Genomic DNA, 26,825 nt, shown 5'->3' with positions numbered 1-26,825 from the left:
TGTTCATTGGCAAACAGTGTGCTTAGGAACATTTTAGAAATTATTTCATTTTCTCTTATAATTATGTAAAAATCTTAGGTAGTTTCAAAGTCACATTCCAAGAAGTACAACCTATATCTATCCATGTCCCTTTCATCATATTTTTTTCCCTCTGTCAGTAGCCACTTTTGTTACCTTTTATTTTATCCTTCTATTTTGAAGAAGTGAAAGCAGATATATATATATATATATATATATTTATTCACACTCTCCTCTTTTCTTAATAAAAAGGTAGCATTCTCTGCACAATATTAAACGCCTTGCTTTCTTGACGTAACAGTAATTCTAGAGATCGCCCCATAGCAGTATTACATAGAAGTTGTTTGATTTTTTTTTAATAATGTTGAATATTTTATAAAGTGAATGTGAGTATCATTAGCTATAGTTGATTTAATTGGTGTTCACTCCTGATGGATATGTGCTTCCAAACCTTGACAGGAATACTTTGAATATTTCACATCCACAACCTCAAGTTATTCTGTGGCAAAAAATTATTTTAACAACTGTCTAAGGAATCCATTTCCTGTGCATAAAATGAAAACTTAACCAAATAATCTAATGGTAGAGAAGACTGTGATTTATGAATAGCGAAATAATTTCCTTTTCCCGTGGGTATAGCAGAGATTACTAGAGTCCTTACCTGTTGGAAGATGGCAAGGCATTTGAGGTCAAGAAATGTCAGGATCCATTTCTATTTTTTTTTTTCCCACTGTACAGCAAGGGGGTCAGGTTATCCTTACATGTATACATTACAATTACATTTTTCCCCCAGCCTTTCTTCCTCAGGATCCATTTCTAAATTCATCTTGGCGGAGTTCCCGTCATGGCACAGTGGAGACGAATCTGACAAGGAACCATGAGGTTGTGGGTTTGATCCCTGGCCTCGGTCCGTGGGTTAAGGATCCCGCGTTGCCGTGAGCTGTGGTGTAGGTCGCAGACTTGGCTCAGACCCCGTGTCACTGTGGCTGTGATGTAGGCCGGTGGCTACAGCTCTGATTAGACGCCTAGCCTGGGAACCTCCATATGCCGTGGGGTGCAGCCCTAAAAAGCAAAACTAAAAATAAATTCATCTTGGCTTTCTGAATTTGGGGATCATCCCACTTTTCCAAAAGAACCTTTTACCAAACTCTCTCATCCTCATGACTCATGCTTAGCATCTGAATTCCTTACTCTCCATCCAGCGACAGGAGGCTGCCATATTGGTTTTTGCTGTCTTGCCAAATACATCGATCTACGTATGTTTTCATCCCCAATCTAGGTGTAATTTAAAGAGAAAGGATCAGGTAGGACTGAGTGTGACTGAGTGACACTTACTGGTATGAAACTTAAGCCATTGTTTCATTTGAATATGAAAAATAAAATATAGATTTTTTTTTCCTGCTAAAACACAGCATCCTTGCACCAGCCCTTCACAGATGAATGCATCTGTCTCTATTCCCGCCTCTTGATTCAGACGTTTGTCTTATCCTGTGACTCCTTCAGGAGGAACACCACAGGTGATCGTGAGAAGGCTCTGCAGGTCATGCTCCAGGTCTTGCAGAGCTGTGACCACCCGGCCCCCGACATGTTCTGCCTGTGTGGGAGGATCTACAAGGACATCTTCTTGGATTCAGACTGCAAAGATGATGCCAGCCGAGACAGCGCCATTGAGTGGTAAACCCTCAGCTCTAGTCAGTAGCATGTGCCTCTCTGCAAAGAATAGAATTGCAAAGGCTATGGATCTAGGTCTGTTCCCTATGTGTGTGTGTGCCTGTTTGCTGGCAATGAAAAAAAAAATGCCATAAATGTGGTTTGGGAATTTCCAGATTCCTTTTTCCAGAAGGCAACCAATAGAAATAGGGTTTTCTGCTGGTGACATTCTTCCCACAAGTTCATGCATTTATAGAGGCAAGGAGGCCCAGCACACTCCTTCCCAGCTACTCATTCCAGAACCTTGTTCCACCACCATCACGGCATTATGTTGTCAGTGAGCTGCTCATTCCTCATTCATTCATTTATCCAACAAATATTTACCGAGAGTTTACTCTATGCCAGAAAGTTTTTAGAGGGTGGGGATAAAGACACAGCAAATGTGAATCCATGCCCTCATCCAGCCTTGCACTGCTGGTAAGGAAAGTCAGGCAAATACCATAAAATATATAGAATGTCAGCTGATGGTGAGGGCTTTGGGGAAAAGTTAATCAGGGAAGAGAGAAAGTAGGGTTGGGAGGAGGTGTCTGCAGTTTTATATAGAGTGGTCAGTGAAGGTGAATAAAGATATAAAGGTGGTGAGGGAATGAGCCTTGCAGATAACTGTGTTCCAAGAGGAGGGGACAATGAGGGCAAAGATGCTGAGGAGGAAGCATGCCGAACATGCTCAAGGCTGGTGACACAGGAGCAAGGAGGAGAGTGGCAGGAAATGGGAAGGAAGAAGACCCTTTTACTCTCAGTGAGATGAAACAGTGCTAGAGTGATCTGAGCAGAGGAGTGACAAGATCTGACCTGCATTTTAACCAGAGTACTCTCACTTTTATGCAAAGAATACATTTTAGGGGATGTATCAGCTATCATTTGCTTCATAACAAGCATCTCCAAAACTGAGTGGCTTAAAACAATGATTCATGGTTTCTCATGATTCTGTAGTTTGCCCATGCAGTTCCTCTGCTGATTCCACTCCTTAAGTTCTGAGCTCATTCCTCAAGTTGCAGTCAGCTGGAGAGTCAGCAGGACTGGAAGGTCCAAGATGGCCTCACACACATTTGACAGCTGGTGCTGGCTGTTGCTGGGGAGCCTCCATTCTCTAATATGTGGTTCTGATACTGGTAGACCAGCTCTCTTACATGGTGTGTGGCATTCTAAGAGAGTGGAGGTGGAAGCCAAAAAGCTTCTTAAGGCTCAGGAACTCACACAAGATCAGTTCTGCCACATGTTCTTGATCAAAACAAATCACATGACCAGCCCAGATTCAAAGGGGTGGAGAAATACGTGCCACCTGTGGGTGGGCGACATGACAAAGGCATGTGCTTAGTAGGATGGGAGGAATTTGTGGCTACTAAATGATCTATCACGTGGGCAAGGGCAGAAGCAGGGAACAGTTAGGAGACTCCTGCAGAAATTCAAAGAAGAGCTGATGGTGGCTTGAACCAGGGTGGTAGTGATGAAAATGATGAGATGTCAGAACCGGGACATAATTCTGAAGGTAGAGACAACAGCCTACATCATCTGTTTGCGTCACAAGAGCTCTTGGTGTCACTGTTCCAGTCTGACTTAATTCTGTTTTCTTTCCCCCTCTCCCCCCTCCTCTTTGTTTGCCTTCCATACATGTTGGACTTTATCCTCCACCCTCTTCTCTCTGTCCAGCTTATGCCTCATGATCCCACTCACTCCCACACCTTAGAACCTTGAGCTGATCTCCAGCCTAACCTCTGTCCTAGGCTTTGGCTCCACCTCACCCTTCTCTTTGGCCACCTGTTCTACCTCATGGTGGTGCTGGTATTTAAGACTCAACATGGAGTTCCCATCGTGGTGCAGCAGAAGTGAATCTGACTAGGAACCACGAGGTTGCAGGTTTGATCCTTGGCCTCGCTCAGTGGGTCAAGGATCCGGCGTTGCCATGAGCTGTGGTATAGGTTGCAGACTCGACTCGGATCTGGCGTTGCTGTGGCTGTGATATAGTGGTGTAGCTCCAGTTGGACCCCTAGGCTGGGAACCTCCATATGCCACAGGTGCAGCCCTAAAAGGCCAAAAAAAAAAAAAAAAAGACTCAACATGTCTAAGGCTGAAGTCAGTTTTTCTCCACAAAGGATGGCTTCTGTGGTCTTTTTTTTTTTCCCCACTATCTTTCTTTAGCCTTCTACGCATATGCTTTAGGTTATTGTTTGATAACCGTCATTCACTTATCTCCCCATACAGTCAGTTCCCAATGCAGCCTTCTTGTGAGTCTTCCCTCACTCTCTGCCAGTCTTTTCCTATCACCACCCCCAGTCAAGGCCATTTTTTAAACTTTTTTTTTTTTTTTTGGTCTTTTTTAGGGCCGCACTCATGGCATATGGAGGTTCTCGGGCTAGGGGTCAAATCAAAGCTACAGCTACCAGCCTACACTGCAGCCACAGCAACGCCAGATCCGAGCCGTGTCTTCGACCTACACCACAGCTCATGGCAATGCTGGATCCTTAACCCAGTGAGCAAGGTCAGGGATCGAACCTGCAACCTCATGGTTCCTAGTCAGATTTGTTAACCACTGAGCCATGACGGGAACTCCTCATCTGGCTTTTAGATATAAATGTGGGGTGTGCGGCTCAGGGATGTAGGGGCTGGTCCAAGGTCATGGTAGGCCTGATCAGACACAAATCTGGGACTACAATCCCAACTCTAAGTTCAAATCTTGTCCGTCACCAAGCTGGGCCTATTACATTTATGGATAAGAGGCATAGAGAAATCACCCTCTTGGAATCCCCTTTGTGGCTCAGCGCAAACGAATCTCACTAGCATCCTTGAGGACACAGGTTCAATCCCTGGCCTTGCTCAGTGGGTTAAGGATCCAGCATTGGCCGTGAGCTGTGGTATAGGTCACAGATGCAGCTTGGATCCCACATTGCTGTGGCTGTGGTTTAGGCCAGCAGCTACAGCTCTGATTCGACCCCTAGCTTGGGAACCTCTATATGCCATGGGTGCAGCCCTCCAAAAAAAAAAAAAAGAAAGAAAGAAAGAAATCACCTTCTCCCCAAGTAACTTTTCATAGTAAAAAGAAAATTTTAAAAAAAATCAAATGCAGTATATGGAATTTAAAATCCCCAAAAGAGGAGTTCGAATTGTGGCTCAGTGGGTTAAGAACCCGACTAGTATCCATGAGGATATGGGTTCAATCCCTGGCCTTGTTCAGTGGGTTAGGAATCCAGTGTTGCCGTGAGCCGCGGAGTAGATTGAAGACGAGGCTCAGATCCCACGTTGCTGTGGCTGTGGCGTAGGCTGCTAGTTGCAGCTCTGATTTGACCCCTAGCCTGGGAGCTTCCATATGCTGCAGGTGCTGCTATATAAGGAAAAAAAAAAAATCCCCAAAACATACCCCGAGGGGTGGGATAGAGGAAAGGTTTCAAATGTATTGGAATTTCATTGACTGGGTTGGAAGGACTTTGTTTTTTTTGTTTTTTTGGTTTTTTTGTCTTTTTGCTATTTCTAGGGCCGCTCCCGCGGCACATGGAGGCTCCCAGGCTAGGGGTCCAATCGGAGCTGCAGTCTCCGGCCTACGCCAGAGCCACAGCAACGTGGGATCCAAGCCGCGTCTGCAACCTACACCATAGCAACCCACTGAGCAAGGGCAGGGACCGAACCCGCAACCTCATGGTTCCCAGTCGGATTCGTTAACCACTGCGCCACGACGGGAACTCTGGAAGGACTTTCTTGATGTACTCTGGTCCATCTGAGAATACTTGTAATTAATGCCCCACAGTTCAAAGTCAGATTTTACCTGATACTTTGATTCATGATCAGATTTAACTGATAAATTCTACCTTCCATGATTAATGTTTTGTTGGTGTTTAATCCTCCTGTTGTCACACAAGTGATCACTCCTGGTTTATAAAAAGACACTTTTGTGCCATTAATTTGTTAATCAAATCCTTTTTTCTTTGATCATGGTATTTATACTTGCTCATGGAAGAGAAAGGAACATTTTATGTGTAGAAAAAACAATAAGTAAGGGAATTAAATATGGCATGGTTTACCTTTGGGGAATGGTATTTGCTGGAATTGCCTGGTGGTGCAGTGGGTTAAGGATCCCTTGTCGTCAGTGCTATGACTCGGGTTTGATCCCTTGCCCAGGAACTTTCTGCTTGCTGCAGGCACTGCCAAAAAAACAAGAAAAAATGGTATTCACAGTTGGGGATCTTGTTCTTTTTGTCTTTTTTAGGGCTGCACCCATGGCATGTGGAGGTTCCCAGGCTAGAGGTCGAACTGGAGCTGGAGCTGCTAGCTTACACCACAGCCACAGCAACAGTGGATCCAAGCTGCAACTTCGACCTGTACCAAAGTTCGTGGTGATGCTGGATCCTTAACCCACTGAACGAGGCCAGGGATCAAAACTTCATCCTCATGGATACTAGTTGGGTTCTTAACCCGCTGAGCCACAATGGGAACTGACATCTTGTTCTTTATTGTAGTGAAATTGATGCCTGCCTTCTCTCCCTATATGCCACTGCTTTTTGGGATCCAGAATTTTGGCAGCACTGCTTTATATGTGAAGAAATAATTCCATTTCAATATAGGCAGACAAACAGATGGCCTGCAGAGGAAGAGCCTATACCTGTTGTGATTTCCATAAAATAAAAAATGCTCAGTGGAGAGTTCCCTTCGTGGCTCAGTGGCTAACAGACCTGACTAGGATCCAGGAGGTTGCAGGTTCGATTCCTGGCCTCACTCAGTGGATTAAGGATCCGGCATTGCCGTGAACTGTGGTGTAGGTCGCAGGCGTGGCTCGGATCCCGCCTGGCTGTGGCTGTGGCGTTGGCCAGCAGCTGTAGTTCCGATTTGACCCCAGGCCTGGGAACTTCCATATGCCACAGGTGCAGCCCCTAAAAAAAAAAAATGCTCAATATACAGAGTGTAACTTGAAAAGTGAACTTTGAACATCAAATTGGGGTTTACTTTTGGGGGTGCAATTATAATAGGTTTTATATTTCTTTTATATCCTTTAATATAGTTTCCTTATTTATGTGATGATCATGGCTTTTATTTTTAAAAATATACCCTGGAGTTCCCATCGTGGCACAGTGGTTACCGAATCCGACTAGGAACCATGAGGTTGCAGCTTCGATCCCAGGCCTTGCTCAGTGGGTTAAGGATCCAGCGTTGCCGTGAGCTGTGGTGTAGGTTGCAGACTCGGCTCGGATCCCACGTTGCTTGTCTCTGGCGTAGGCTGGTGTCTACAGCTCAGATTGGACCCCTAGCCTGGGAACCTCCATATGCCGTGGGAGCGGCCCTGGAAAAGGCAAATAATAATAATAATAATACATAAAAATTAAAAATATAGCCTGATGAAGATTTTTAAACTCCCTAGTGTTACTGTGTTGCTGTCATGACATTTTTAAGAAGCTATTAGACTGATGCATGTGACTGTTTGTACACATGAGTGGGGGTTGGGGATATTTTTACATCATTTACACTTTTGTTGTCTATCATAATAAAGTGATATAATAGGAATTTGGTGGTTCTGTAATTACAGGTATCGCAAAGGGTTTGAGCTCCAGTCCTCTCTCTATTCAGGAATTAACCTTGCAGTTTTGCTGATAGTTGCTGGACAACAATTTGAAACTTCCATGGAACTAAGAAAAATAGGTAAAGCTATTTATTACTGCAGATATGTTCTGGCAACACAACTTCAGCATTAAAAAGTATGTTTAAATGACCAGTGCTGTATTTCAAAAGGAACAGTTAGTCTCCGATGGCACACCTGAGGCAGTCGCCCAAATAAAATGCCCACTTTCTCCTTTATCTCAAGGCTGAACTACGATAGAAACTAGAAAGAGTTTTCATAACTGAATCTAAAATTCTGATTTTCAAGGTGTCCGGCTGAACAGTTTATTGGGAAGAAAGGGGAGCTTGGAAAAAATGAACAATTACTGGGATGTGGGTCAGTTTTTCAGCGTCAGCATGTTGGCCAGTGATGCTGGGAAGGCTGTCCAGGCGGCAGAGAGGTTGTTCAAACTGAAACCTCCAGTCTGGTGAGTCATGTCTGTGCATTTGCATCACCCGTGTCAATATCTGATCTTGCCCTGATATGTTTCCCCCAGGAGGAGAAGGTGTGAATGCAAAAAAAAAAGAGTAACAACTGCTATGTGTCCTTCTCACATCTTCATTAAAGCAAAGTTAGAGCAGAAAGAGCAGCTCTGGGGCTCGCTTGGTTTTATGTGAAGACAGGGAAAGGCACACACACACACTCAAACAAAATATATATCCCTATATGTTGTGTCTCCACAATGAAACTCTCAGTCCTATGAATTTTTTCAGGTCACCTGATTCTCAAGAACAAGACATTCTTGGTACTAGTACGTATTGTGCATTTGTGAGAAAGAAGACAGTAAAGCTAAAAGCACACCAAGAAAATGATGTTTATCATAAATGAAAACGGGAAGCAGAAGACTAATGATAGATGTATTCAAGACAGTGGTGGCCCAGGAGTTCCCGTCCTGGCTCAGTGGTTAACGAATCCGACTAGGAACCATGAGGTTGAGGGTTCAATCCCTGGCCTCACTCAGTGGGTTAAGGATCCCACGTTGCCCCGAGCTGTGGTGTAGGTCGAAGTCGTGGCTTGGATCCCGAGTTGCTATGGCTGTGGCGTAGGCCGGCGGCTACAGCTCCAATTGGACCCCTAGCTTGGGAACCTCCATATGCCGCCGGAGCAACCCTAAAAAAAGCGAAAAGACAATGGTGACCCAGCAGTGGCTCTGGGTTAGCCCATATACAGCCATTACAATGTGCAAGAAAGAATACTTGGAGACACAGAAGCGTGCTCATGTTTATCATAGAATAAGAAAGCCAGATGCAGGGTATATTTTTCTGTATCAGTGGTTCTGAGACTTTGGCGTGTATCAGATTAAAACACAGATTGCTGGGCTCACCCTTAAGATTTCTGGTTCACATGGTCTAAGGTGGGGCCTGAGAATTTGTATTGACAAATTACAAGCTGTCGCTGCTGACCAGGGGACCACACTTTGAGAACTACTGTTCTCTATGGACTCATTTTAATTAAAAACCTATTGTTTGGGGTGTGATTCAAAGGAGGGTCTGGGAATGTTGGGCCACAGCTGACTTCCCACTAGACGTTAAGTTCCCTTAGAATTGTGGTTATATTATTGCTTCCTGTCATCTCATAATAGATGCTCAATAGATATTTGTATAATGAATAAATAATGAAAGACGGATTTTCTCCAATATCTTGATAGTAGTTATCTCAGGAACTCAGAGGTATGCTTATAAGAATTTTTTAATCTTTTTTTTTTTTTTTTTTTTGCCAGCACTTGTGGCATATGGAAGTTCCCAGACTAGGGGTCAAATCAGAACTGCAGCTGCCAGCCACAGCCACAGCCACAGCCACACAGGATCTGAGCCACATCTGCAACGTACACCACAGCTCATGGCAACACCAGGTTCTTAACCCCCTGAGCTGCAATGGGAACTCCTTAGTCTGCCTTTTAACTGTTTGTCTAAAATGCATTTGAATAACTTGCATAATTTAAAAACTTAATGATCCATGTTCATCTGTCCCCTTTTATTTCTAAACTGAGTGAACCAACCTGGATTCCCAAGGGTAGGAATCTCACTATCACAGGCCATATCCAGTTTGACCCTATTTCTTCCCCATCTGGAGTACTTAAATCTGGTCCTTAAACCATATCAACTTCTCAAAAGTTTTCTGAAGCTAAGAGAACACAGAGGCAGGCTGAGCTTACAGCCCTCCTAGAGTGGCTGCTGTTTCCAGGATTCTAATGTTAAGGTGCATTGCTGCCTCTGAGCCGTACAGAGCTGACTCTCTGCAGTGGAGATCAGAGGCTTGAATACATTCCTATTACATCAGAACCTGGACTGACTTACAGTGCTGGTGCCTATTGTTGTGGGTTCAAGACCATCCCGAGGTTCTGGATTTGTTAGAAGAACTCACAGAACTCAGAAAAGCTGTTATATTCAGGGTTATGGTTTATTGCAATAAAAGTATATAGATTAAAATCAACAGAGCCAGAGAGCGCATAGGGCAAAGCTCAGGAGAGACCAGGCACAAGCTCCCAGTTGTCATCCCCTAGTGGAGTCATATGTACAGTGCTTAATTCTCCTAGTAATGATGTGTGACCACATGCACCAGTTATTGCCCATCAGGGAAGCCCACCAAGCCTTGGTATCCAGGGTTTTTATTGGGGCTCAATTATGTAGGCATGAAACATGTATGTGGCTGACCTTAGTCACTGAGTCCCCAGCCTGTCTGGAGATCCCATTGATAAGACATGGCCCAAGGGTCCCACCATGAATCATGTTGTTAGCATAAACTACGTGGCAAGGCACAAGGCCCCAGGTAGACAGAGACATTCCTATCAGGCAGGATAGTCCAAGGGCTTAAAAGTGATTGCTGAGAAGCCAATAAAGGGCCTAAAGGGCCGAATCTCTCTTTGGAATGTATAGTTGAGATAAGCCAATCCTGTCGAGTTAATCCTTTAACTACATGGTACCCAAGCAGGTCCAGCAGAGCCTAGCTTATCTGCTTTCCCAGGATGGCTCCAGACATTATCCTCAAAGGGCAAAGTAATACTCTGATACTGTCAGTGGAACCATCTCTGCCACACCCCAGCCCCATTCACTACCAGAGAGGAGGTGACCACCATTGCACGGCAGCTATGTTTCAAAAAGTTCGGTTTGCCTGAAGATAGCAAAGGGGCGGTGAGATTGAAGACCTCATAAAGTCAAAATCTACCAGCTCCGATCTAATGGCTTAAAAAAAAACCCCACTGAGTTTAATATTCGTGCTTGCCGAAGATCAAGGAGGGGATGGAGGGAAGAGGCATGGCTATAGAAGGGAAACATGAGGGATCCTTGTGATGATGGAAATATTTTCTGTCTACACTGGACCAATGTCCGTATCTTGATGGTGGTATTTTTTGAGAATTTTGCATGATATTACCACTGGGGTAAATCTGGCCAAGGGTACATAGGCTCTCTCTTGTTTCTTACAACTATATGTAAATCTATAATTACCTCAACATAAAAAGGGTAGTTAGAAAAGAAAAAGACACTGAGTTTGAAGTTTTGTCATTTTGCAGTTGCTTTCAACTTCAAACCACTTGCTCTTGTTAATGAAGATAGCAAATGCTTGCCAGTCTCGGTGCTTTGAACACATTGTACCAAAATTGAGGTTTAGCCCAGTGTTGGTAAAAAGCCATGTTGTGTGATTTTGCTGGACAAGCTTATTTTGCCCCATTTGGGTTTCTTTTAATTAAGTGTGTAGCTGCCAGATTATTAAGAAACACTCACCACGCAATATGAATTTAAGTGAATAAAGCTTTTGGGAAACTTGAGGGGATTTGAATTGAATTCCATTTCTTTGGGAATCTAATGTATTGGTGCTTGTGACTTTTCCAGGTACCTGCGATCATTAGTTCAGAACTTGTTATTAATTCAGCGCTTCAAGAAACCTATTATTGAACATTCGCCCAGGCAAGAACGGCTGAACTTCTGGTTAGATATCATTTTCGAGGCCACAAATGAAGTTACTAATGGACTCAGATTTCCAGTAAGAGATGCTATAACCATAACTTTAAAGAAAGCAACTGGGGTTGGTACTATCTCATTATTGAATACTCTGAAAGGAAGAAAAAAACCGTAGAGTAATTGAAAAGGTTAAGATATCCATCAGTCTCGCGTAGAACCATCCAGTGAGAGATCAACCCAGTAGAAAAAGTTGGCTACATCTTCTAACATAGTGGTGCTCAAGTGGAGGTGGTTTTGTCCCCAAGAAGACATTTGGAAATATCTGGAGACACTTGTGGTTGTCACAACTTTGGGGAAGGTGTTGCTACTGCCAGGTGGTGGGGTGGAGGCCAAGGATGCCATGAAACCCCTCACAATGCACGGGACAGCCACCCACCCCCAACACAACATTATCCAGCCCCAAATGTCCGTAGTACTCAGGGGGAGAAACTGCTCCAAAGCAATGAAGCACTAACCGTGAAATCGTGGAACTCAGGGCTGTTTCCTGTTGAGCTTTGGTTTGTCTCCAGGGCCCCTAATTAATTTTTGAAACTTTATTGAAAAGCCAAATGACATTTAGCTTTTCACTGAGTTTTTGTTTCACTTTTACGATCAACTTATAAGGAGTCATCTAGGCATCCCAGAAGCTGCACTTCAGGTGGTGGTGGTTTGTATTCACGTCATGAGCTTTTGTGAACATTCAGTGTTCAACATTTCATGAGACATCTCATAAAAGATTACATCGTGTGAAATGATGATGATTTTGTTCCTGGGTAATACGTTTTTAAATCTTCTTTTAATGAGAAATATTTCATACCTACAGAAAGACACCAAAACAATAGCAGGACAGACACTCGTGTGATCTCTACCCAGGTTTAGCAATAAACATGTTGTTTTATTTGCTTTGGGAATTCATTCTCTGTCTCTTGCCCCTGCTTTCTTATCCTGCTTCTCTCCTCTTCCAGTAAGAGATGCTATATTTTGCTCTCCCCCAGTAAAATAAAATAGGACAGATGGAATGTCACTTCATTCTTCATCCTCTTGCATTTTTTTCAAACTCGGGTACCTACCTGTGCATCATCTAGTTCACGTCTTCATTTCTTTCAAAAGCTGTAGCCTTCCTCTTTCTTATTTATTTATTTATTTTGTTGTCTTTTTAGGGCTGCACCCTAGGCACATGGAAGTTCCCAGGCTAGGGGTCGAAGCGGAGCAGTAGCTGCCGGCCTACACCACAGCCACAGCAACGTGGGATCCGAACCGCATCTGTGACCTACATCACAGCCCACGGCAATGCCGGATCCCCAACTCACTGAGCGAGGCCAGGGATCGAACCTGCATCCTCATGGTTGCTAGTCAGATTCGTTTCCACTGAGCCACGATGGGAATGCCCCCTCTTTCTTCTCTGTCACCTCCTCAGGAAGGCTGTTCTTGGCCACGCTGTGTAAAAAAGTGTCCCTCCCTCATCTTCATTCTGCCTTATTTTCTTCAGAGGTTATCCTAATGCGTATCCTTAGCTGTGGGTTACGCTGTCTGCCCCATCAGAGCACAGACCTCTCGCAGGAAAGGGACTTCCGTGGTGGGCTGCCACATCCACCAGTCCTAGAGCAGCCTTGGGGCCTAGTAGGTCCTTGAAGAGTGTCTGTGGAGTCCAGAGCTTCCAGCCTCCTCACTGGGCAGGGGAATCTATGCGGCATGTTCCCATGCATCACAGAAATCTGTCCTTTTAGGTCCTGGTGATAGAACCAACCAAAGTCTACCAGCCTTCGTATGTCTCTATCAACAGTGAAGCTGAGGAGAGGACGGTTTCTCTGTGGCATGTCTCACCCACGGAAATGGTAAGAAAAAAAAATCATAAACAGGCTTCTTTATTCTGTATTATTGAATGAAAAATTCACTGTTCAAGTGGGAGAGTCAACTATATCATAGTATTTAAAAGAACAGACAGGGTTCCCGTCGTGGCACAGTGGTTAACGAGTCCGACTAGGAACCATGAGGTTGCGGGTTCGGTCCCTGCCCTTGCTCAGTGGGTTAAGGATCCGGCATTGCCGTGAGCTGTGGTGTAGGTTGCAGACACGGCTCAGATCCCGAGGTGCTGTGGCTGTGGTGTAGGCTGGTGGCTACAGCTCCGATTTGACCCCTAGCCTGGGAACCTCCATATGCTACAGAAACGGCCCTAGAAATGGCAAAAAGACAAAAAAAAATTTTTAAATAAAAAAAAATTAAAAATAAAAGAACAGGCAGAGCATGATAATGGGAGAAAAAAGAATGTATACCTGTATGTGTAACGGGGTCGCCTTGCCGTACGGTAGAAAATCGACAGAACACTGTAAACCAGCTATAATGGAAAAAAATAAAACTCATTGTCGATAAAAGGAAAAAATTAATAAATAAAAGAACAGGCATCCTTGCCTAACTTCTGAGTTATAGGCGTGTGTGAGGGAGTGCAGTCACAGGTGGAAGAAAGGAAGCAGGGTTTTCCATTATATATACACATGTGTGTGAATATAAATCTACATAATACACATCTATACATACGTATGTATTATATGTGTACCTATGTGTGTATAGTATGTATGTATTATACACACACATACATAGTATACCTATGTGCATGTGTGTATGTATGTATATATACACACAGACACACACATATATACATATATATATTATATGTGTGCCTGGGGGTCACATATTATATGTGTAGATGTGTGTTTGTGTGTGTATATATATGTGTGAATGGATACAGATACAAGCTTGTTAAAAAAAGGTTAAACTATGAGGAAGTGGTTAAGGAATGAAGTGCAAGTCCTTCTAAATGCCTCACACCTGGTCTGTGTAGCCCCATCCGGGGTGTTGTGGTGGATATCCATCTAGCCCTTTCTCTAAGCTCCGATATGTGTGTAGAATGTGTGTATACATATATCCATTATATATATATAACATAGATATATATGGGGGAGAAAAAGCTAGAGTAAGGTACAGATATATCTCATTCGAAGAATGCATGCATTTTCTATTAAATTTGCCTCTTTGGGTTTTTTTTTTTTTAACCTTTTCTTGAAGTGTAACATACACACAGAAAAAGTGCATAACTCAGAAATGTACAATTTGATGCATTTTTACCAAGTGAACACACCTAATTAACCATGCAACAAAGAAGAGACTCTGAGCCTGCCCCTACCCCACAAAGTCCTGCTTCCCCCCTCCTCATGCTACCGCCATGAAGCACCCTGTCCTCAGTGTTGGAATTCCTTCTCTGTATCTGTTTATTTATTTTGCTGGGGCATGTGCAGCAGTGGATGTGGGATCTCAGTTCCCAGAGCAGGGGTTGACCCCAGGCCGTAGCAGTGAAGGTGCCAAGTCCTGACCCCTAGACCGCCAGGGAAAGCCCAGAACGCTTGTACTAGAAGTCAACCTTATTTATGTTCCTGTGTCATTGATGCCACTGTGACACAAGAGACTTTTCCAAATGTTGGTCTGTAATCTCACTATTGCATTGACAGAGGTAACAGAACACCTCATATTTTGACAAGCAGTTGTGGGAAAGCCTAATCCTATTAAAGTGACTTCATAGTTTCAGAGCAGAATGGTTTTATTCTCATGGCATTCTACAAACTTAGAATGGCTGCAGGCCTTTCGTGGAAATTTCCATCGGTACATATACTATCTCACTAGTTGTAAATGTTTTATTTTGTTTGTATAGAATCCGTAATAAGAAATGGAAAGAACTATATAAGCAGCAAATGCTAGTTTTCCTTGACTGATGAAATGTTTTGCGCAGTGCTTGGTAGTTGTCAGAGCAAATGTTTGAGAGAAATATAAATTGCCTTTTTTCTTTGAGAAGGAGCCTTAGCTTTTGCCTTCATTTACATTTTTGAAATTCTGCAGATTGTGAAACCAAGCAGATTAGCCGGGAGTAAAATGACATTTCTCTATATGGAGTTGCAGTTTTTCCTGATGGGCGGTGGGAAGTGGGAAGCGAGCGCACACAGGTGCACGTTCACCTGCAGACAGCACCGCTGTAAGATGAGATGAAGTTCTGGTCCACCAGCCAAGAATTCAGAAATGTAGGCTGGTGAATGTTCCACCACCAGCTCTCCAGGGGGTGCAGGAACAGAGGGCCGATTTGTAGTGTTTACTGACTTCTGTGGTGTAAATACACTCAGCATGGCCAGTCCCAAGCAACCTATGTCAGGTCACTGAGCATGGGGTTAGGAAGAGATGTGCAAAATTGGCCTCCCAGGCTGCTGCAGGCTGCACCCCGGAGAGTGATGCAAGGAGCCTGCACAGAGAAGGAGCAAATGCAGCATATCTCCTGCAGCTTCTCTTGGACCCCAAAGTCGCCAACAGGTGCCTAGTGGCCACCATTGCTGCCCATACAGGTGGGGCTGCTGCTTTTGGAAAGCTCTTCTTTGGGGGGGGGGTCCACACCCACAGCATATGGAGGTTCCCAAGCTAGGGGTTGAATCAAAGCTGCAGCCGCTAGCTTACAGCAACACTAGATCCAAGCCGAGTCTGCAACCTACACCACAGCTCACGGTGAAACCGGATCCTTAACCCACTGAGTGAGGCCAGGGATCGAACCTACATCTTCATGGATCCTAGTCGGGTTCGTTAACTGCCGAGCCATGAAGGGAACTCCAGGAAAGCTCTTTTGAAGAATGCCTTTGATACTTATACTAGCACCTGGAACATCTTATACAAAAAAACCCATGCTTAGACTTCCCTTGTGCCACAGCAGCTTAAGGATCCGGTGTTGTCACTGCAGCAGCCAGGGTCCCTGCCATCGCTCAGGTTTGATCCTTGGCCCAGGAACTTCCACATGCCATGGGTATGGCAAAAAAAAAAAAAAAAAAAAAAAAAAAAGTCTATGCTTTTAACACAAAAAGTTCCACAACCAAAGTCTGCCTTCTGGGTGTGGGAGGGTGGAGGCTGAGTCAGTATCCAGGAGATCCTGAGGCAGACGAATCTGACTAGGAATCATGAGGTTGCGGGTTCGATCCCTGGCCTCGCTCAGGGGGTTAAGGATCTGGTGTTGCCGTGAGCTGTGGTGTAGGTCGCAGACGTGGCTCAGATCTGGCGTGGCTGTGGCTGTGGTGTAGGCTGGCAGCTGTAGTTCCAGTTCAATCCCCATATGCCCGGTGCGGCCCTAAAAAGCAAAAAAAAACAAACAAACAAACAAAAAAACCAACAACAGCAAAAACAGTTTTGTGATAATTTTAAAAATGCTTATAGTGGCTCTCTTGATATTCCCCAATCATTAGTGGATCCAAATAAAACTCAAGCTCTTTCACTGAGCATCGAGCCCTTATGGAACCCTGCCCCCCGCCCCTGACTCTCTGACCCTTGGCCCAACCAAACTGCCTGTCATCTCACCCTCCCCTGAGCCGGCCCTGCGGGGCTTCTCATCTCCAGTTTTGTTCTGCTCCTTCTCCCTCCCTGCAGTTCATTCTTGCAATGATCCAAGTCCTAACTTGTGCTTCAGGTGACTCTAACGACCCCTGCCCTCCTGCCACTGAATGCACTTGGCCACCCAGTTGTCTGTATCATGCACAGAGGACAGCCTCTCGCTTATGTATCAGTTTTCCAAAATGTCTCCACAACGGCCTTGCAAGCCTATGTATGACGTTTATACTTTTATATCCATGGTACCTGCAAAGCAGGAACCCCACCCAAATGCCTATTGATTATGATATAAAGGAAAAGAAGGGGAATTGGGGGTTAATAGATGCAGACTATTGCCTTTGGAATGGATGAGCAACGAGATCCTGCTGGGTAGCACTGGGAACTATGTCTAGTCCCTTCTGATGGAGCAGGATAATGGGAGAAAAAGAATGGATACATGCATGTGTAACTGGGTCACCTTGCTGTATAGTAGAAAATTGAGAGAACACTGTAAACCAGCTACAATGGAAAAAAAATAAAAATAAAGGAAAAGAGGGGAGGTTCGTGTTGGTTACTTTATTTTTTTAAATTTCTTTATATATGTACTTTTTCTACTGCACAGCATGGTGACCCACTTACACATATATGTGTACATTCTCTTTTCTCACATTACGTGCTCCGTCATAAGTGACTAGACAGAGTTCCCAGTGCTACACAGCAGGATCCCACTGCTAATCCATCCCAAAGGCAACAGTCTCCATCTCTTTACCCCAAGCTCCCAGTCCCTCCCACTCCCTCCTTGTCTACTTCTTAACCAGTAAATCTTCCTCCTAAACCAAGAAGTTCCCCTAAAGCGACCCTCGAGTAAACTTACCATCTGGGAACACTTTGAAAACTTGTGTGGCTGAACTTTCTATATACATGCAGGCTCTTGCAGGTGTGTGGGAGTCAGACAAGGCTCTCTCGCATCTGCCCTGCTTCCTCTTTCTGTACCTGAATCCGAAGGCAGATTCCTGTTCTCCACCACCTGCTCTCATGCAGTGACTTGGAACCCACCTCTCCTCTGAAACATACCCCGTCTTTCTACTTGGAGGGGTCTGATGTGATGGTTTTCATGGTTTCCTACACTTGCATCTCCCACAGTCCTCAGTGACTTCGCACACAGAGTAGAGGCTAAAGCCCTGATGATGGCCTCCAGAGCCAGGCATGACCTCCCCAACCTCATCTCCCACCCCACCCCACCCCCCATCCCCCGTGCACTTGCTCCACTCCAGTCTCCCTCCCCTCCTGGCTTGTCCCCAGGCACACCATGCACACAGGTGCCTCAGGGCCTTTGCACTTGCTGTTTCGACGGGCTGGAACTGGTACCCCAGTTATCTACGTGGCTCACTTCCTTACCCCCTTTAGCTTTCTGCTTGAAATGTCATGACTTCCTGCCCCACCTTAATGCCCCTCCCTGTATTATTTGTCTTCATAGCACTTCTCACCCTCCACCATTCTCTTTTTTGTTTTGTTTTGTTTTGTCTTTTTGCCTTTTTCTAGGGCTGTTCCCGCAGCATATGGAGGTTCCCAGGCTAGGGGTCGAATCGGAGCTGTAGCCGCCGGCCTACGCCACAGCCACAGCAGTGAGGGATCCAAGCCACGTCTGCAACCTACACCATAGCTCACGACAACGCCAGATCCTCAATCCACTGAGCAAGGCCAGGGATCGAACCTGCAACCTCATGGCTCCTAGTCAGATTCGTTAACCACTGCGCCACGACGGGAACTCCTCCACCGTTCTCTTTGAATACTCTTTGACTTATTGCCCATCTCCCCTCACTCAAAGGTATGCCCCATGAGGGCTTTTGTTCTAGGTCATATCCTTGGTGTTGGTAGGTTGCCTGGCACAGAGTAGGTTGCCACATCGACATGTCGAAATGGATCTTCTCCCACTGGAAACCATCCTACCAGCTGTCTGGTCGCCGTTGTTGCAGGATGGCAAGAAACTTGTCACCTGGCTGCTTGCGGCTGTTCTCCTGAGCCATATGCTCAGTCATTTAGCTCTCAGACTTCTCTGAGAAGCTTAGCTGGTCGTTTATGGCATTCCTCAGGCTAACCAAATGGCTTTTATGCCAAGTTATTCTTCTTCTTTTTTTTCTTTTTTTGCAGTGTGTTGGCATTGTAGCCTTTGGTGGTTGTGAAACTGGGAATTCAAATATTCCTTCCAAACCTTTGCTTTGTGCAGTTTAAAGGCAGGAGATGGTGGTGGAGAAGACCGACAGACACTCCTATTTTTTTAAGTGTGTCTTGTCTAGATTGAAATCCCAGTTAGTCTTTGTATTAGTCATCGTAGACTAGATGCTAAGACAGACAACCCCCAAATATCAGTGTCTTAACATGGTAAAGGTTTATCTATGCCTCATGCCAAGTCCCGATGGGCAGGGTTCCCATTCCATCTGGTAGTGGATGGGGAAAGAGAATGTACAGGAGGGGACTGCTGGGGAGGTTTTTATGAGCCAGGCCCCCCAGTGGCCCATAGCGCTCTCGCTCACCTCCCATTGGTCAGAACACCAGCATATGACCCTACTTAGCTGCACAGGAAGCTGGGAAATGTGGATATACCCAGGGAGAAAAAATAAAGATGGGCGAACACTGGGTCTGCCACATGTTTGCTTTTCAAACACTTTTGTGGGTTATTCAGCTTGGGTAGACTGTTCTGGGAGTTTTCCTGATATGTTGACAAAAGATGAAAGGCCACACTTACTGTGTACATACTGTGTGCTTGTTGTTTCTGTTTCAAATTTAGATTATTCTAAACTGGATGACAGATACAAATGAATTTTTACAGTACATTAGAAAATGTTTCTGGCGTTCCAAGTTATGCAGAGTATCTTGCTTTAACCCCTAAATTCTACTCAAGGTAAACACTAGCAGGGAGTTCCCGTCATGGCTCAGTGGTTAACGAATCCAACGAGGAACCATGAGGTTGCAGGTTCGATCCCTGGCCTCGCTCAGTGGGTTAAGGATTCGACGTTGCTGTGAGCTGTGGTGTAGGTCGCAGACGTGGCTCAGATCCCATGTTGCTGTGGCTGTGGCTGTGGTGTAGGCCGGCGGCTACAGCTCCGATTCGACCCCTAGCCTGGGAACCTCCATATGCTGCGGGTGTGGCCCTAAAAAGACAAAAAGACAAAAAGACAAAAAAAAAAAAAAAAAAAAGCTAGCAGAAGTGATTGACTATACAATGAAACCAAAAATGATGCTTTGCACAGAAAAGATCAAGCTACTGACTTTTGTCTTTGCTACTTGCAGAAACAAATTCATGAATGGAATTTTACAGCCTCTTCCATTAGAGGAATAAGGTAAGAACATAAGAGAAAATGTAATTGTTGTTTTAATACAAGTAATGATAATATTGTTATCATTTTAATGTTTTTACTTACTTATAGTATGTGACGTTCTCATTTTTAACAGAATCCAAAACAGACTATTTTGTCTCTTGTTGCCCTGCCAGTTGTTCATAATGTCTTGCCAGCAAGGGCATCTTGGCTTATTAGAGCAGAGTACTTTTTTTTGTATCCAACGGATGACACTCTCTTGTCTCAAACTTTGTAAAAAGAGAAGTTATGGGAGGTCCTGTGCAGCAGAATCAAATCCAACTAGGAACCATGAGGTTGTGGGTTCCATCCCTGCCCTCGCTCAGTGGGTTAAGGATCCGGCATTGCTATGAGCTGTGGTGTAGATCGCAGATCCGGCTCGGATCCCACGTTGCCGTGGCTGTGGTGTAGGCCGGCAGCTGCAGCTCTGATTCAACCCCTAGCCTGGGAACCTCCATATGCTGTGGGCGTGGCCTTAGAAAGCAAAAAAAAAAAAAAAAAAAAAAAAAGGCATGTGTGTAGAAAGAGGAAGTGTTTCTTCTTTGAACCGATGATGTTCAAGTGAGTGCCCAGGGACCCCCAGAACTGAAGCTGGGAGTTCCTCGGCAAGGATACTTGGCTGGGATCTCCTGCACAGAGCGAAGGAGCCAAGGACATTGTAATCAGCAGGCGAGTAGGGTGGCGTATTCCCAGGGAAGGTGTACCATTTGCTGTTTGGTTCAGGAGTGGGGACCATTTGGGCCTGAACTGTGCGGCTGTGCTCTGAGTCTCACCCTGCCAGCACATCCAAGGGTGGGAACAGCTTTCACACAGACGTGAGTTCTAATCCCTCTCATGCTTTTTGACCTTGAGAAAGTCACTCGGCCTCACTGGGTCTCAGTTTCTTCATAGTTTCCATCAAAACAAGGGCTTAGACTAGAACTCTCTCTCCTTCCTCTGATTCTGAGACTACAGGCCACTGAATGAGCCCCTGTTACCGCTCAGCGCAGCGCGATCCTTTCCGAGACATGTCCGTGTTTAAACTCAAAAAATGTTTACATCACTTTGAAGGAAGGGGGAATCCTTTAAGAAAGGAGTAGTGAGTATATGTGAATAATACTGCTCAGAACATATAATTCAGAAGGCATTGAACATTTTCAAAAACGTGCTACTCAGAAACAAGTTGTTTGACAACATGTAGTTAAGAACCTTCTGTTGGTACCTTTTCATAGAGATACCTCTTGTTGCCATGTCAGCCATTAACAGGGATGTGCAAAGGGCCTGGGGTGAATCAGACCCTGGAAGCAGTGTGACCTGAAGAGCCTGTGTTGAACATTTTCAGTGCTGTCCAACTAATTGTGGTGGTTTCTTTATAGATTGGTTTTCAAGACTTACGCATGGATAACCTAGGTTTAATGCTGTTTGAATCACCCTATATTTTAGCTATTTCAATTCACTGTCATGTAATCCATAGCATGTCAAGAATGGTCAAAGAAGCTATGACCGCAGAAAGAGATGACTGAGGGTAAAATAAAGTAGGTCCATTGTTTGAAGGGCTTATCATAGAAAGGAATCTAGCCTTTTCTATAGTGCCACCTGGCGAAATGAGGGCCATTGCCTAGGCTTTGGCACAGTGCAGATAAAGAACTTGCAAGCAGAGGGAGTGCCCATCGTGGCTCAGCGGTAACGAACCTGACTAGTATCCATGATGTTGCGAGTCCGATACTTGGCCTTGCTCAGTGGGTTGGGGATCTGACGTTGCCAGGAGCTGTGGTGTAGGTCGCAGACGAGGCTCGGATCTGTGACTGTGTTGCTGTGGCTGTGGCGTAGACCGGCGGCTGCAGTTCCAGTTCGACCCTTAGCCTGGGAACTTCCATATGCTGCAGGTGCGGCCCTAAAAAGGAAAAAAAAAAAAAAAAAGAGCTTTCTAGCAGTGAAATCCCTCAAGAGATGACATATGATGATTTTCTGTCACTGGATATTCCAGGCAAGCAGAATGGAGTCAGATCCAGACCTTGGGTGGGGATGGAGCAGATGATATTTAAAGACCTTTCATGAGCTAAGATGCCGTGTTTATTTCCACTTCCCTTGTATGACCACAAATACTGTGTCCTAATAATTTTCAAGTCTAGAAATTCCTTTGGTATCATAATAAATTCTTTCACAAATGCCGTTTTATGACATGATAAACTCTTGAGGACAGAGACCATATTTTATTTCCTTTTCTGCTGCCCATATGCTTTGCTTAGCACTGAATGTATAGGAAGTTCCTGATACATATTGAAGTGAGTCAGTGAATACAAACTCAAACGTAAGTAAGATATATGCCCCTGCTATTTAAATTTCATAGAGCATTAAGTCAATGAAGGAGTTCCCTTGTGGTGCAGGGGGTTAAGGATGTAGCACTGTCACTGCAGTGGCTTGGGTTGCTCTTATGGCATGGGTTCGAGCCCTAGCTCAGGGACTTCCACATGCCACAGATGCAGCCAAACAAAGAAAAAAAGGTCAATGGAAGGGGCAGTATTTGTTAAAGCATTAGTGAATCTTTCAATGGAAAAAAAGCTATTACTGGATTTTTCTCAAAATTTTAAATAAATGTCATAATTTAGATATAATAAACATGGTTATCTTTTGAATTTACAGCATATCCAAATTTGACGAACGGTGTTGTTTTCTTTATGTCCATGATAATTCTGATGACTTTCAAATCTACTTTTCCACTGAAGACCAGTGTAGTAGGTGAGTTATAGCTGATTCAAGTGTTTTTAGTTTAATTGTGGTGAATCACTTTTAAAGGGTGTTTGTTGTGAAAATACTTATTTGCTGTATTTCTTTTCCTGCAATGTTAACTAACGAAAAATAATTTTTACAGTTTTATTGAGATATAATTCACATACCATACCATGCCATTTGCTTTTTTTTTTTTTTTTTTTTTGGCTTTTTAGGGCCGCACCCATGGCATATGGAAGTTCCCAGGCTAGGGGTCAAATTGGAGCTACAGCTGCTGGCCTCCGCCACAGCCACAGCCACAGCCATGCCAGATCTGAGCCATGTCTGTGACCCACACCACAGCTCACAACAACGCTGGATCCTTCACCCACTGAACCAGGCCAGGGATCGAACCCGCATCCTCATAGATCCTAATTGGGTTTGTTAACTGCTGAGCCATGAAGCGAATTTGCTCATTTTAAAATATATAGTTCAGTCTTTTCTCAGTATATTCACAGTTTTGCAGCCATCACCACAATCTAATTTTAGAATGTTCTCATCACCCTGAAAAGCAACCCAGTATCCATTACCTGTCCCTCCCATCTTCCCTCAGCCTAACCACCCCCAGCCCCAGTCCTGTGCAATCACTGAATCTTTATTTTTTAATTTGCCTGTTCTTGACATTTTGCGTAAAGAAGATTGTACAATGTGTGGTCTTTTGTGGCTGACTTCTTGCATTTTTCCTATGTGTTCAGGTGTCACCCATGTTGTAAAATGTGTCAGAACTTCATTCCTTTTTGTGACTGAATGATATTCCATTGTATGGACACATTTGATTTGTCTGTTCATCATTCGAAAGGCATTTGGGTTGTTCTCACTTTTTGGCTCTTGTGAGTAAGGCTGCTGTGAACATTGGCACGCAAGTTTTTGTATGGACTTCTGTTTTAATTTCTCTGGGAGCCAAATTACTGGGTCTTGTGCTCATTCGTTATCTAACTTTGAGGCATGGGCCAGACTGTTTCCCCACGTTACATACCCAGCAGCAGTGCATGAGGATTCCAATATCTGCACGTCCTTGTAACACTTGGTGTTGTCTGGCTTTTGATTGCAGCCGTCCGAGTGGAGTGTGAGGTAGGATCGCATCGTGGTTTGGTTGTGCGTTTCCCTAGTGACCGATGATCCTGAGCAGCTTTTCATGATCGTATTGGCTCTTTAGATATCTTCTTTGGAGAACTATCTAATCAGCTCTTTTGCCGAATTAAAAAAAAAAATTTTTTTGCACTTTTTATTTTGGAAAATACTCGGACCTACAAGAACATTTCCAAAAAACTAGTATGAAAACTTTTCATGTTTCCCTTGGAACGCCCCAGTGTTAAATTAACCCTTTACCTCCTTCGTTTGACCTTCTCTCTCTATGCAGGTGGTTATTGTGCTCTGAACTGTTGGGGAATACGGTGTAGACACAATGCTCCATTACCTCTCAGTACTTCAGGACTTGTTTGTTTGTTTGTTTGTTTGTTTTGTCTTTTTGCCTTTTCTAGGGCCACACCTGCAGCATATGTCAGTTCCCAGGCTAGGGGTCTAATCGGAGCTGTAGCCCCCAGCCTACACCATAGCCACAGCAATGCCAGATCCAGGCCACGTCTTCGACCTACACCACAGCTCACGGCAACACCGGATCCTTAACCCACTGAGCCAGGTCAGGGATCGAACCTGCAACCTCATGGTTCCTAGTCGGATTTGTTAACCACTGAGCCAGGACGGGAACTCCAGTACTTCAGTGCTTGTTTCCTAAAAACAAGAACATTCACTTAGGTAATCACAGCACACTTATCTAATCAGGAAATTAATAATGATTGATACGGTGCTATAATCTCCAAACCTTATCTAAATTTTACTTAACTGTCCCACGAACATCCTTTCTAGTGAAGCAGAAGGTACTTGATTTTTTCTCTGGTTCATGATCGAATCCAGAATCACAGGTTAACATCGAGCTCTCATGTCAGTACGGCCCCCTTTTATCTGAAACAGTTCATCTTCAATCTTCCTTTGTCTGTCTTAATGCTTTCACAGAGGGCAGGCCGTTCATCTTTTTTTTTTTTTTTTTGGTCTTTTTAGGGCCACACCCGCAGCACATGGAGGTTCCCAAGCTAGGGGTCAAAATCGGAGCTATAGCTGACACAGCTCATGGCAACGCCGGATCCCCGACCAAGGAGATCAAGGCCAGAGATCAGACCCACATCCTCATGGATATTCGTCGGATCCGTTTCCGCTGTGCCACGATGGGAACTCCACAGGCAGTTTATCTTACATCATCCTTCAGTTTGGGTTTATTTGCTGTTCTCTCATGATAACATTAGTGTTCTGTCTTTTGTGTAGGAATAACACAGAAGTGATGCCAGGAGACATGCTTTATCTTTCCATGTCCTTCTCAGTACATCACAGCAGGAGACATACAATATCTTTATCGCGTTGGTGATATTAACCTGGCTCGCCTGACAGAGGTGGTGTTTGCCAGGTTTCTGTGAACTTTGCCCATTTTTAATTATGTTATTTGTATTTTTGTTAATAAGTTTTAAGAGTTCTTTATATATTCTGAGGAGTGGCACAGTGGGTTAAGAATCTGACCACAGCGGCTCAGATTACTGTGGAGGTATGGGTTTGATCCCTGGACCAGTGCAGTAGGTTAAAAGGATCCAGCATTGCTACAGTTGCAGCTTGGTTGCAGCTGAAGCTCAGATTCAAACCCTGGCCAGGGAACTTCCATATGCTGCAGGTGCGGCCATAAAATTTTTTTTTACAAAAGGAGTTCTTTCTGTATTCTGGATGCAAGGCCCTTCTCAGATAAGTGATTTGCAAATGCCTTCTCTCATTCTGTGGGTTGTCTTGTTACTCTGTTGAAAGATGGTGTTAGTGCAGCACAAACATTTTAAATTCTGTGGCAGTCCACTTTATTTTTTCTTTGGTCGTTTGTGCTTGTGATGTTTTATCTAAGAAGGCTTTGCCTCACCCAAGGTTTTCTCTGGTGTTGATGTTTTCTCCTATGAGCCTTAGAGTTTTAGTTCTGGAACACTGGTCTCGGCACCAGATTTGAAGAATAATAAAGGGACGCCTTTGAAGAATTACCAGTTAGAGAAGTGACTCATAAACAAGTCCTGGGGGTGGGGGAAGCATCGAGGGAACCAGAAGGAAAGACGTCCAGGGACAGAATAAAATGATGTACATTTCTAATGGGCATTTACATAGAAAGGGGCTCATTCTAAGCAGTCCGTGGATGGACCCACATGAAAGAAGCCTTAGTTCAGTATAAGGGAAGCAGTTCTCAGTGAGATCCCCAAAGAGTGAGCTGTCTTGTGATGTCATGAGTTCTCTGTGTGTCACAAGGCAGGTATTCACACATCAGTCAGCCAACCGTTAGGTGTGGATACTGTACAGAGGGGATTCCAGGAACATGTGCATATTTGAACTAGATTAGATAACCAGTGAAGTACCGTGTCAAATCTAGGAGTGGAATGCTTATTCCTTGACGTGTCAAAGCTTGGTTGATACTTAGTCACAGTCTAATGTAACAGGCCAAGTTAAAGGTAAGGAGTAGGAGGGATCATAATTCGCAGCATCTTTGTGACATTTTGATGTTTTAGGTTTTGCTCTTTGGTCAAAGAGATGATAACCAGCGCGGTGGGCACTACAGTGGAGCTGGAGGGAGAGACCGATGGGGACACCTTAGAGGTGAGTCACAGAAGACCTAGAACGTGGAAAAAGTTGTTGATTGTGTCTTGGATGCTTAAAGAAAATGCCTTTTTTTTTTTTCTGCTTTTTAGGGCCAAACCTGGGGCCTAAGGAGGTTCCCAGGCTAGGGGTCGAATCAGAGCTTCAGCTCACTGCCTGCACCACAGCCACAGCAACGCAGGATCCGAGCCGCGTCTGTGACCTACACCATACCTCACGGCAACGCCGAATCCTCAACCCATGAAGCGAGGCCAGGGATTGAACGTGCGTCCTCAGGGACACCAGTCAAGTTCTTAGCCTGCTGAGCCACGACGGGAACTACAAAAATGCCCCATATTTTGTGTGCAGGGTTTTTTATGTGTATATTTTTAAGTATTCATTTATGGACGAGCTAGATAGCCATCGCTATCCATGACTTTC

At 44.5% G+C, this 26,825-nt stretch overlaps 1 protein-coding gene across 3 annotated transcripts in view; it reads left to right on the top strand.

Moving 5' to 3' along the window:
- Positions 1-26,825, top strand: part of MAP3K15 (mitogen-activated protein kinase kinase kinase 15) — a 153,657-nt gene that overhangs the window by 83,130 nt on the left and 43,702 nt on the right. For all 3 annotated transcript variants that reach the window (XM_021080807.2, XM_085008681.1, XM_085008682.1), the window contains exons 7-14: positions 1,522-1,692; positions 7,238-7,350; positions 7,577-7,736; positions 11,140-11,290; positions 12,975-13,082; positions 19,924-19,973; positions 22,611-22,706; positions 26,318-26,405. In XM_021080807.2, coding sequence (XP_020936466.2) covers positions 1,522-1,692; positions 7,238-7,350; positions 7,577-7,736; positions 11,140-11,290; positions 12,975-13,082; positions 19,924-19,973; positions 22,611-22,706; positions 26,318-26,405 — 937 coding nt within the window. The remainder of the gene's footprint in view (positions 1-1,521; positions 1,693-7,237; positions 7,351-7,576; positions 7,737-11,139; positions 11,291-12,974; positions 13,083-19,923; positions 19,974-22,610; positions 22,707-26,317; positions 26,406-26,825) is intronic.

Source organism: Sus scrofa, chromosome X (genome assembly GCF_054392235.1).
Source record: "Sus scrofa isolate SSC_HxYL_T2T_F1_AM1 chromosome X, Sscrofa_HxYL_maternal_Yorkshire_Landrace_v2.0, whole genome shotgun sequence".
Classification (NCBI taxonomy): Eukaryota; Metazoa; Chordata; class Mammalia; order Artiodactyla; family Suidae; genus Sus; species Sus scrofa.
Note: the sequence above shows the minus strand (reverse complement) of the source record. Positions and strands in the feature narration are given on the sequence as shown.